Source organism: Globicephala melas, chromosome 6, assembly GCF_963455315.2.
Source record: "Globicephala melas chromosome 6, mGloMel1.2, whole genome shotgun sequence".
In the NCBI taxonomy this organism is placed as follows: Eukaryota; Metazoa; Chordata; class Mammalia; order Artiodactyla; family Delphinidae; genus Globicephala; species Globicephala melas.
Window position 1 is genome coordinate 66659388 of NC_083319.1, and position 13296 is coordinate 66672683.

Sequence of the window (13296 nt, forward strand, 5' to 3'; positions counted from 1 at the left end):
ATCCACCTCATTACAAATAGCTCAATTTCGTCTCTTTTTATGGCTGAGTAATGCTCCATTGTATATATGTGCCACATCTTCTTTATCCATTCATCCGATGATGGACACTTAGGTTGTTTCCATCTCTGGGCTATTGTAAATAGAGCTGCAATGAACATTTTGGTACATGACTCTTTTTGAATTATGGTTTTCTCAGGGTATATACCCAGTAGTGGGATTGCTGGGTCATATGGTAGTTCTATTTGTAGCTTTTTAAGGAACCTCCATACTGTTCTCCACAGTGGCTGTATCAATTTACATTCCCACAAACAGTGTAAGAGGGTTCCCTTTTCTCCACACCCTCTCCAGCATTTATTGTTTCTAGATTTTTTGATGATGGCCATTCTGACTGGTGTGAGATGATATCTCATTGTAGTTTTGATTTGCATTTCTCTAATGATTAGTGATGTTGAACATTCTTTCATGTGTTTGTTGGCACTCTGTATATCTTCTTTGGAGAAATGTCTATTTAGGTCTTCTGCCCATTTTTGGATTGGGTTGTTTGTTCTTTTGTTATTAAGCTGCATGAGCTGCTTATAAATTTTGGAGATTAATCCTTTGTCAGTTGCTTCATTTGCAAATATTTTCTCCCATTCTGAGGGTTGTCTTTTGGTCTTCTTTATGGTTTCCTTTGCTGTGCAAAAGCTTTTAAGTTTCATTAGGTCCCATTTGTTTACTTTTGTTTTTATTTCCCTTTCTCTAGGAGGTGGGTCAAAAAGGATCTTGCTGTGATTTATGTCATAGAGTGTTCTGCCTATGTTTTCCTCTAAGAGTTTGATAGTTTCTGGCCTTACATTTAGGTCTTTAATCCATTTTGAGCTTATTTTTGTGTATGGTGTTAGGGAGTGATCTAATCTCATACTTTTACATGTAGCTGTCCAGTTTGCCCAGCACCACTTATTGAATAGGCTGTCCTTTCTCCACTGTATATTTCTGCCTCCTTTGTCAAAGATAAGGTGACCATATGTGCGTGGGTTTATCTCTGGGCTTTCTATCCTGTTCCATTGATCTATATTTCTGTTTTTGTGCCAGTACCATACTGTCTTGATTACTGTAGCTTTGTAGTATAGTCTGAAGTCAGGAAGCCTGATTCCTCCAGCTCCATTTTTCGTTCTCAAAATTGCTTTGGCTATTCGGGGTCTTTTGTGTTTCCATACAAATTGTGAGATTTTTTGTTCTAGTTCTGTGAAAAAGGCCAGTGGTAGTTTGATAGGGATTGCATTGAATCTGTAGATTGCTTTGGGTAGTAGAGTCATTTTCACAATGTTGATTCTTCCAATCCAAGGACATGATATGTCTCTCCATCTATTTGTATCATCTTTAATTTCTTTCATCAGTGTCTTATAATTTTCTGCATACAGGTCTTTTGTCTCCTTAGGTAGGTTTATTCCTAGATATTTTATTCTTTTTTGTTGCAATGGTAAATGGGAGTGTTTTCTTGATTTCACTTTCAGATTTTTCATCATTAGTGTGTAGGAATGCCAGAGATTTCTGTGCATTAATTTTGGATCCTGCTACTTTACCAAATGCATTGATTAGCTCTAGTAGTTTTCTGGTGGCATCGTTAGGATTCTCTATGTATAGTATCATGACATCTGCAAACAGTGACAGCTTTACTTCTTCTTTTCCGATTTGGATTCCTTTTATTTCTTTTTCTTCTCTGATTGCTGTGGCTAGAACTTCCAAAACTACGTTGAATAATAGTGGAAAGAGTGGGCAACCTTGTCTTGTTCCTGATCTTACTGGAAATGGTTTCAGTTTTTCACCATTGAGGACGATATTGGCTCTGGGTTTGTCATATATGGCCTTTATTATGTTGAGGAAAGTTCCCTCTATGCCTACTTTCTGCAGGGTTTTTATCATAAATGGGTGTTGAATTTTGTCGAAAGCTTTCTCTGCATCTATTGAGATGGTTTCTCCTTCAATTGGTTAATATGGTTTATTACATTGATTGATTTGCGTATACTGAAGAATCCTTGCATTCCAGGAAGAAACCCCACTTGATCATGGTGTGTGATCCTTTTAATGTGCTGTTGGATTTTGTTTGCCAGTATTTTGTTGAGAATTTTTGCATCTATGTTCATCAGTGATATTGGCCCGTAGTTTTCTTTTTTTCTGCTCTTTGTCTGGTTTGGTTTCAGGGTGATGGTGGCCTCGTAGAATGAGTTTGCGAGTGTTCCTCCCTCTGCTATATTTTGGAAGAGTTTGAGAAGGATAGGTGTTAGCTCTTCTCTAAATGTTTGATAGAATTCGCCTCTGAAGCCATCTAGTCCTGGGCTTTTGTTTGTTGGAAGATTTCTAATCCCAGTTTCAATTTCACTGCTTGTGATTGGTCTGTTTATATTTTCTATTTCTTCCTGGTTCAGTCTCGGAAGGCTGTGCTTTTCTATGAATTTGTCCATTTCTTCCAGGTTGTCCATTTTATTGGCATATAGTTGCTTGTAGTAATCTCTCATGATCCTTTGTATTTCTGCAGTGTCAGCTGTAACTTCTTTTTCATTTCTAATTCTATTGATTTGAGTCTTCTCCCTTTTTTTCTTGATGAGTCTTGCTAATGGTATATCAATTTTGCTTATGTTCTCAAAGAACCAGCTTTTAGTTTTATTGATCTTAGCTATCATTTCCTTCATTTCTTTTTCATTTATTTCTGATCTGATCTTTATGATTTTTTTCCTTCTGCTAACTTTGGGTTTTTTTGTTCTTCTTTCTCTAATTGCTTTATGTGCAAGCTTAGGTTGTTTATTTGAGATTTTTCCTGCTTCATAAGGTAGGATTGTATTGCTATAAACTTCCCTCTTAAAACTGCTTTTCCTGCATCCCATAGGTTTTGGGTCGTCGTGTCTCCATTGTCATTTGTTTCTAGGTATTTTTTGATTTCCTCTTTGATTTTTTTAGTGATCACTTCGTTATTAAGTAGTGTATTGTTTAGCCTCCATGTGTTTGTAATTTTTACAGATCTTTTCCTGTAATTGATATGTAGTCTCATAGCGTTGTGGTCAGAAAAAATACTTGATATGATTTCAGTTTTCTTAAATTTACCAAGGCTTGATTTGTGACCAAAGATATGATCTATCCTGGAGAATGTTCCATGAGCACTTGAGAAAAATGTGTATTCTGTTGTTTTTGGATGGAATGTCCTATAAATATCAATTAAGTCCATCTTGTTTATTGTATCATTTAAAGCTTGTGTTTCCTTATTTATTTTCATTTTGGATGATCTGTCCATTGGTGAAAGTGGGGTGTTAAAGTCCTCTACTATGAGTGTGTTCCTGTCGATTTCCCCTTTTATGGCTCTTAGTATTTGCCTTATGTATTCAGGTGCTCCTGTGTTGGGTGCATTAATATTTATAATTGTTATATCTTCTTCTTGGATCAATCTCTTGATCATTATGTAGTGTCCTTCTTTATCTCTTATAATAGTCTTTATTTTAAAGTCTATGTTGTCTGATATGGGAATTGCTACTCCAGCTTTCTTTTGATTTCCATTTGCATGGAATACCTTTTTCCATGCCCTCACTTTTAGTCTGTATGTGTCCCTGGGTCTGAATTGGATCTCTTATAGAAAGCATATATACGGGTCTTGTTTTTGTATCCATTAGGCCAGTGTGTGTCTTTTGGTGGAAGCATTTAATCCATTTGCATTTAAGGTAATTATCGATATGTATGTTCCTATTCCCATTTTCTTAATTGTTTTGGGTTTGTTATTGTAGGTCTTTTCCTTCTCTTGTGTTTCTTCCCTAGAGAAGTTCCTTTAGCATTTGTTGTAAAGCTGGTTTGGTGGTGCTGAACTCTCTCAGCTCTTGCTTTTCTGTAAAGGTTTTAATTTCTCCATCAAATATGAATGAGATCCATGCTGGGTAGAGTAATCTTGGTTTTAGGTTTTTCTCCTTCATCACTTTAAATATGTCCTGCTAGTCCCTTCTGGCTTGCAGAGTTTCTGCTAAAAGATCAGCTGTTAACCTTATGGGGATTCCCTTCTGTGTTATTTGTTGTTTTTCCCTTGCTGCTTTTAATGTTTTCTTTGTATATAATTTTTGATAGTTTGATTAATATGTGTCTTGGTGTGTTTCTGCTTGGATTTATCCTCTGTGGGACTCTCTGTGCTTCCTGGACTTGATTAACTATTTCCTTTCCCATATTAGGGAAGTTTTCCACTATAATCTCTTCAAATATTTTCTCAGTCCCTTTCTTTTTCTCTTCTTCTTCTGGGACCCCTGTAATTCGAATGTTGGTGCGTTTAATGTTGTCCTAGAGGTTTCTGAGACTGTCCTCAGTTCTTTTCATTCTTTTTTCTTTATTCTGCTCTGCAGTAGTTATTTCCACTATTTTTTCTTCCAGGTCACTTATCCGTTCTTCTGCCTGAGTTATTCTGCTATTGATCCCTTCTAGAGTATTTTAAATTTCATTTATTGGGTTGTTCATTGTTGCTTGTTTCCTCTTTAGTTCTTCTAGGTCCTTGTTAAATGTTTCTTGCATTTTCTCTATTCTATTTCCAAGATTTTGGATCATCTTTACTATCATTATTCTGAATTCTTTTTCAGGTAGACTGCCTATTTCCTCTTCATTTGTTAGGTCTGGTGGGTTTTTACCTTGCTCCTTCATCTGGTATGTGTTTTTCTGTCTTCTCATTTTGCTTATCTTACTGCGTTTGCAGTCTCCTTTTTGCAGGCTGCAGGTTCGTAGTTCTCGTTGTTTTTGGTGTCTGTCCCCAGTGGCTAAAGTTGGTTCAGTGGGTTGTGTAGGCTTCCTGGTGGAGGGGACTAGTGCCTGTGTCTGGTGGATGAAGCTGAATCTTGTCTTTGTGGTGGGCTGGTCCAGGTCTGGTGGTATGTTCTGGGGTGTCTGTGAACATAGTATGATTTTAGGCAGCCTCTCTGCTAATGGATGGTGTTGTGTTCCTGTCTTGCTAGTTGTTTGGCATGGGGTGTCCAGCTCTGGAGCTTGCTGGTCGTTGAGAGGAGGTGGGTCTTAACGTTGAGATGGAGATCTCCGGGAGAGGTCTCACCGATTGATATTACACAGGGCCGGGACGTCTCTGGTTGACCAGTGTGCTGAACTTGGCACTCCCACATCAGAGGCTCAGGCCTGACACCCGGCCGGAGCACCAAGACCCTGTCAGTCTCACGGCCAGGTACGTGGGGAGTTTCTTGCCTTTTTGGAAGCCTGAGGTCTTCTGCCAGTTTTCAGTAGGTGTTCTGTAGGAGTTGTTCCACATGTAGATGTATTTCTGATGTATTTGTGGGGAGGAAGGTGATCTCCTCCACATCTTACTCCACCATCTTGAAGCACCCCCCATCCCCAATATATTTTAAATCTTAAAATATTGACGTTCCAAAACAACTTATTCAATAATTCTTATCATTGATACATCATGTCATCAAAAGTTTTACCTATTCAACGTAAATCAGTGAAAAAATGAAAAAAGGTAATTTTATTTTGTTTAAAAAAAAAAAGATTACCATTGAAGTAACATATAAGGTTCTTTAAAAACCTAATTCAAAGTGTTTATTATTTGAGATCTGGCCAGAACTTTAGAGGAAAAAGTTCCAGGATGACAAAAGTTTATTTTAGTTACTACCATGATGAAGAATTATATTCTAAGTACCTGCTGATTGAGTGGTTGGTTGATAAATAGATTTTACAGAAAACTATTTTGTTATACATTATATTATTGTGAATTTTGTTTATTTGCAGTTGATTTTGTGCTGCTTAATGAGTTTATAAATAAAAGGAACTCATAATTCTATTCATAAAATAAGAGAGTGTTAGTGTAAACTACTTTGAGTAGATCTGTGTACATTGTTGGCAGTGAGAAAGTAACAGTTGATCAAATTGTACCAGCTGGGTTTGGGAAATAGTAGAACTTCTCCCTCACTCCAAAGGTAACCATTATCTTACCTTTAATCACTCCCCTTCTTTTCTTTATAATTTTATTTCTTCTAATATTATGGTTAATTTTGCCTGCTTTTGAACTTTATGGAATCTATAAGATATGTCTTCTTTTGTTTCTTGCCTTATTTTATTCAGTGTTATGTGGAGTTCATTCATTTTTTTTGTTGTATATAGTATTTCATTGTCCGAATATATCACAATTTATTTATCCATTCTATTGCTGAATTTTGGGTTGCTTCAGTTTGGATTTCTTGCAAATAATGTTGCAATGAATATTCTTGTAAATGTCTTCCACTGTACTGGTATGGACGTGTCTGTAATGAAATCCCTAGGGGATAGAATTACTGCACCATAGACTATGTGTTTCTACGATTTTCGGTGATACTGCTATTTTCCAAAGTGTTGTACCCACCAACAGGCTGTAAACGTTTTTACTGCTTCTCATCAACATTTGTTATGTTAGTCCTTCTTATCTCAGCCACTTTTGTTTGTATGTTGAGGTATATCATTGTGGGTTTAGTTTACATTGTGTGATTACTAATAAAGTGTTGAATAATACTTTCTTACAATTATTGACCATTTGGAATTCTTCAGTGAATTGCTTCCTCAACTCTGTGCCATTTACAAATGAGTTGTCCGTCTTTTTCTTATTCATCTGTAGGAGTTCTTACATATGCTACATATGAGCCTTATGTTGATTATATACACTGTAGATATCTTGCCCTACTCCATGCTATGCCTTTTCACCTTTTTTATTGGAATCTTTTGGGGAATAGAACACCATAATTCTATTGTGGTCAAATTTAACAATTTTTTTCCTGTATGAATAACACTTTTTATGTTCTCTGTAATTATTTTTTACCTACTTCAACTTAGATATTTTTTATACTACCTTACTTGTTATCTTTTTCTATTTTAACTGATTTACTGTTTTGATTTTTATGTCTGTCTGGCATTGATTTTTGCATGTGATGAATGATAGGGATTAAGTTTTACACTTTGCCCCACTGTTCAACAGCACCAACTTTGCTGTAAATCACACGTGCATATACATGCAGGTATGTCTCTAGACTTTTTCTTCTGTTCCATCAGTATATTTATCTATACCATACTGTCTCATTAAGATTATTGTATAGTACTCCTGATTTATAATAGAGCAAGTCTCCCACCTTGTTTTCTTTCAAGAGTCTCTTCAGTATTCTTGGTCCTTGGCTCTTTAGAATCAGCTTCTCACAAACAATCCTTTGGGATTTTGATAGGGACTGTATAAATATAAATTTAATAATAAAACTATGAGAAGACTCTGAAAGGTGGAGAGGAGACACACTGGGTAGGGATCTCAGCACTGAAAGAAGAACATGATTGGTGAGTTCTCTGGGTTTTCATTTTGCCTGACATATCCTGGCCTGGGTGCTGAAGAAACCTGCAACTTGGAAAGGCCAATTGGTTAGATGATAAAAGCCCCCTGTAAAACCCTGTTCTCTCTAGTCAAAGGACTAGGAAATGGACAGCCCAGTAAGACAGAAAACTTTTACACAATAACTGTACTACTCTAGCCGAACACCACAGAAAAAATTACAACCCTACAGCTACCCCCACCAGTAAAGACCTAGTGGGGAACCTACACTTTCACTCTCACCTGGCTATAAGAAGGCATCCCTCCTCCTTCTAACAGGGCCCAGTGAGGGGCCAATGGTAATGACTCCCTCAGTTTATGTCATTAGAGACCACATGGGGAGCTGGACATCTACCTCTATCCAGCAATAAAGAGATGCCCCTTTTGTTTCCTAGCAGGGTTCCTCTGGATTTCAGAGGTGAAGTGCAGAAATTTGGACTTTCATTACCTCGCATATCTATAAAGCCTCCCACACCCTCCGCACTGTGTCAAGAGAGGCCAAGTTAGGAGCAGAAACAAAGTCCTGCTCCATTTCCCAACCAGGGGTATTAGCAGAGGTCTGTGGGGAGCCTGAACTTTCACCCCCACCAAGAGTAATGAGGTGCCCCTCCTCAACCAGGGTGTCAGCAGAGACTGAACTTCTATCCCCAACTGGCGGTAATGAGGTGGTCCTCCTTGCCCCATGAGTGTGGCATCAGAGGAAGCCTGCTAAAACAAAAGATTTAAATAAGATATGGAGTCTTGAAACATAATACCCAAAATGTCCAGGATATAACTGAAAATCACTCATTATACCTAGCAACCAGGAACACCTCAACTTGCATGAAAAAAAGGAAACAACAGAAGGTAACAGCAAGATGACATAGACAATCAGATTATATGACAGCACTTTAAAGTAACTGTCATTAAAAATGCTTCAACAAGCATTTACAAACAGGTTTGAAACAAATGAAAAACTAGAACATCTCAAGAATGAAATAGAAATTCTCATCAATGAAATAGAATATATAGAAAAGAACCAAATGGGAAATTAACCAAAAAATAAGATAACTATTTTGTGTCTGCCCCACAGAGGATGTCATCATTCCCCACCACTCAATTTGATGTCAGGACTGGTGACACCAAACACCCACCAAGAGGGGAAGAAGGGTTTAATACTTACATGATGGAATATAGAACTTAGAAGTGGCTCCACATGTATGAAGAACAACTGATTTTTGAAAAGTGTGCAAAAGCAGTTCAATAGAGGAAGGATAGTCTTTTCAACAAATAGTGCTGGAACAACTGGAGATCCCTAGGCAAAAAACAATAAACCGGGCTTCCCTGGTGGCGCGGTGGTTGAGAGTCCGCCTGCCGATGCAGGGGATACAGGTTCGTGTCCCGGTCCGGGAAGATCCCACATGCCGCGGAGCGGCTGGGCCCGTGATCCGTGGCCGCTGGTTCTGCGCGTCCGGGGTCTGTGCTCCGCAGCGGGAGGGGCCGCAACAGTGAGGGGCCCGCGTACCGCAAAAAAAAAAAAACAAAAAACAATAAACCTATACCTAAACCTCACATCTTATGCAGAAATTAACTTGAAATAGATCACAGATATAAGTGTAAAACAAATTATAAAACTTTCAGAAGGAACCAAAAGGAAAATCTCTGGGAGTTAAGACTTGCTGAAGAGTTTTTAGACATGTTATCAAAAGCATGATCCCTAAAAGAAAACATCAAATTTTGACTTCATGAAATATTAAGAACTTTTGCTTTGTGAAAGACCCTATTAAGAGGATTAAAAAGACATACTACAGACTGGGAGGAAGTATTTATAAATCATATATTTGACAAAGGACTGATATCTTGAATATATAAGGATTTTGTTAAAGCTCAACAGTAGAAAATCAAACAATCTAAGAAGAAAACAGGCAAAAGACATGAACAGACATTTCACTGAAAAGAATAAATGTATGGCAAGTACACACACATAAAGACATTCAACATCATTAACCATTAGGGAAATGCAGATTAAGACCCTGATGAGATACACATCTGTTAGAACACCTAAAATAAAAAATAGCGACAATACCAAGTGCTAACAAGGATGCGGAGAAACTGGATCTCTTATGCAGTGCTTGTGTGAATATAAAGTGGTATAGCACTCTGGGAAACAGTAGGCAGTTTCTTTAAAAAAAAAATATTAATCATATGCTCACCATACAACCCAGCTTTCTCACTCTTGGACACTTATAGAAATGAAAATTTATGTTTACCTAAAAAACTTGTACATGAATGGTCATAACAGCTTTATTTTTAATAGCTAAAAACTGCAACGACCAAAATTTTCTTTAATAGCTGAATGGTTAATCAAACTATGATACATCGATACCATAGAATACTACTCAGCAATAAAAAAGGTACAGGCCATTGCTATATACAGTGCCCTAGCTTTGTGACTTCCAATTTCTCATCTGGAGCTGGGGCCTAGGCTTTCTTTCCTTTCCTCCTATATTCTGCTTTGGTATTTAAATTGAATTTCAAGGTCACAAGGGATTATGAGTTGTCCTATATTTTGCTAGCCACTTTGCTTTTCACTTGTCTCTCTGGATTCTTTTTTCTTTTCACTGCACCACACGGCTTGTGGGATCTTAGTCCCTGAGATTGAACCTGGGCCCCCAGCAGTGAAAGCCTGGAATCATAACCACTGGACTGCCAGGGAAATCCTTCTGAATTCTTGCTTTACTTTATTTTTGGCCTCAGAATTTCCCTTAGCACTTTGTCATGTTTAAAACATGCTTTAAGTGTGCTTCCTTCAAAAGTATAAGAATATTTCTGGATTTCTGATCAATAATAATACTGGAAATGGAAGCCTCTTTTTTATTTTAGGTCCAGTTAATTTGATATCAAGTCTGGTAACTAATATTGGTAATTTGATAGTTCTATTTTGGATCTTTTTATAGTGGTAGATACATGACCAGTGCATAATATTAACTGAATCTTAATAAGGGAATGAAACATTTAAAAATATATCTTATATACTAGTTCTGAAGACAAGTTCAAATGAGATATTTAATGAAACATAGTTCGTTTAAAGGAAAGTAATTCGTTTAAAGGAAAACCCTATCTTAGTTAGAAGTTTCTGGTATTTGTGTTAATAAATCAGTTCTATTACTTTAGGGCCATGCCTTATGTATAATATAGTATAGTTTATATATCTGTTGATATAAAGTATATGGCTCATTGTCTAACATTTGGTCAAATTTATTTTTTCCTTCCATTTTTATTATAATTATTTATATGTTCCTGAATTGGGTTGTTTGAAAAAAATTCCTTTTTTTAAAGAAATAGTTTTCTAGGTTGATATTTTTCCTGTTTCCCAGGCAATAAATTCTTAAACAAAACAACATATTTTATTATTAGGATTTATAATACTTTGAAACATATTCCTATTTAAGTTTTTGTTTTGGGAAAGCTTTTATAGATCGGTGAAACAGTTTGGAACAAAAGTCAACATGGCTTCATTTTATTTATTTAGTCTCAGTGTGTTGGAATGTCATGAGGAAAAGATACAGATTCAAGGAAAGTTACTTTATTTTCATCAACATTATTTTAGCTTCATTTGTAAGAAGGGATTTGTCATTCTACAATGGAGAACAGTATTTGAGAAAAGGAACTAGATTCCCAGAGAATACATTATTAAATATAGTTATTTTATTTTTGTCACTTTTACTATTTTTGCTCCTAGCTTTGTAAACTGTTCATAGGTTAAGTTTCTACTACTTTTGGGTTCATTTTTGTATTTTTATCTTCTACCTGCTAGGTCAACGTTAGTGCACGTATTATGTTCATTTATGAGTTCTTGCCATCAATTATAGAATTTTATTGTCCAGACTTATTTTTTAACTCTGCACAAATATGTTTTTAAGTAAAGAAATATTGTATACTATGTTGGTTCACTTGAAATTGTTATTGAGTAATAATCTAATTTTTATGAAACTTTCAAATTTAGAATTATTTTCACAAGAATGCCAAAAAACCAACTTTTCAAAAGAAGAATAGTAATATTCAAAAGAGTTCACATACGACAGGTCCTACCAGAGGTAAGAATACATATGAAATTAACAATGTCTTTTTAATTTAATGAGATTTTTAAAAAAATTATTAGCATTCTTTTTGTATAGTTAACAGAGAAAACTGGAAAAATATAACGGCCCAGAAGTCAAGTAACAGTATTATTTTATTACGAGAACGTATAGTATCCTTGCAACAACAGAACAGTGTACTTTTGAATGCCAAAAAAGCAGCAGAACTGTCTATTAAAGAATATAAAGAAGTCAATGAAAAGCTCCTTCACCAGCAGCAAGTGTCTGATCAGCGGTTTCAAACAAGCAGACAGACAATAAAGGTAAAGGGAACTTTACAAATAAATTCCAGTAGACTATATTACAAAAATGGATATTTTGTTTTACATGTGTTGTTTGGTTCATATTTGTGTTAGACATGTCTATGAGTTTAAAAATTTCCCAGACACTGCTAACTGATGAAATGTTTAATATCTAGATTTCTTAAATAAGGTCTTATTAAGGAGAACTCCAAATCTTTTGACAAGTATTTTACTAGAATTCCTTTTCCACTTAGTTTTTTTCTTTACCTTAAAATTTTTATGTCATATTTATTCTGTTATATCTTAGATTTTAAAAGCAGGCTCCATAAATTCATTTAGCTCGCCCATTTGCCCATGTCTAAAACTTTCCATTTATCATTATAAATCACATTATTAACTAGTAATTGCCCCAGCTCTTCTTTGCAAATACTAGTATAAAATGTGAAGATTTTAATTTAAATATCTATATTAATGTGTTCCTATAGCACATATATTTTTACTCAGGTGAGCTGAGTTTTCTGTAACAATTTTTAGACACAGTATACCTTACTGCTGGTTATCATAATTTAATCTTAAAGCAAATAAAAAAGAACAGATTATTCCTTAAGTCTCTATTCTTTTTAAAAATTTTTTATTGAAGTATAGTCGATTTACAATGTTGTGTTAATTTCTGCTGACAGCAAAGTGACTCAATTATACATATATATTCTTTTTCATATGCCTTTCTGTTATGGTTTTATCACAAGGAATTGAATGTAATCCCTGTGCTATACAGCAGGACCTTGTTTATCCATCCTGTATATAATAGTTTGCGTCTACTAATCCCAAACTCCCAATCCTTCCTTTCCCCACCCCTCCTCCCCCTTGGCAACCACAAGTTCTCTGTGTCTCTGAGTCTCTTCTGTTTCATAGATATGTTCATTTGTGTTGTATTTTAGATTTCATATATAAGTGATATCATATGGTATTTGACTTTCTCTTTCTGACCTACTTCTCTTAGTATGAAAATCCCTAGGTCCAACTGTGTTGCTGCAAATGGCATTATTTCATTCTTTCTAATGGCTGAGTAATATTCCATTGTGTGTGTGTGTGTGTGTGTGTGTGTATACCACATCTTTATCCATTCATCTGTCAGTGGACATTTAGGTTGTTTCCATGTCTTGGCTATTGTAAATAGTGCTGCTCTGAACATAGGGGTGCATGTATCTTTTTGAATTATAGTTTTGTCTGGGTGTATCCTCAGGAGTGGGATTGCTGGATCATATGGCAACTCCATTTTTAGTTTTTAGAGGACCCTCCATACTATTTTCCATAGTGGTTACAACAATGTACATTCCCACCATCAGTGTAAGAGGATTCCCTTTTCTCCACACCCTCTCCAGCATTTGTTATTTGTAAATTTTTGATGATGGCCATTCTGACTGGTGTGAGTTGGTACCTCATTGCAGTTTTGATTTTCATTTCTCTAATAATTAACAATGATGAGCATCTTTTCATGTACCTATGAGCCATCTGTATGTCTTCTTTGGAGAAATGTCTACTTAGGTCTTCTGCCCTTTTTTGATTGAATTTTTCTTTGCTGTTGTTGTTATTGAATTGTATGATCTGT

General features: G+C 35.8%; 1 protein-coding gene across 4 annotated transcripts in view; it reads left to right on the forward strand.

Annotated features, from left to right (window-relative positions):
* Nucleotides 1-13296, forward strand: part of CNTLN (centlein) — a 331593-nt gene that overhangs the window by 232576 nt on the left and 85721 nt on the right. For all 4 annotated transcript variants that reach the window (XM_060300962.1, XM_060300963.1, XM_060300964.1 and 1 more), the window contains 2 exons: nucleotides 11313-11403; nucleotides 11485-11708. In XM_060300962.1, coding sequence (XP_060156945.1) covers nucleotides 11313-11403; nucleotides 11485-11708 — 315 coding nt within the window. The remainder of the gene's footprint in view (nucleotides 1-11312; nucleotides 11404-11484; nucleotides 11709-13296) is intronic.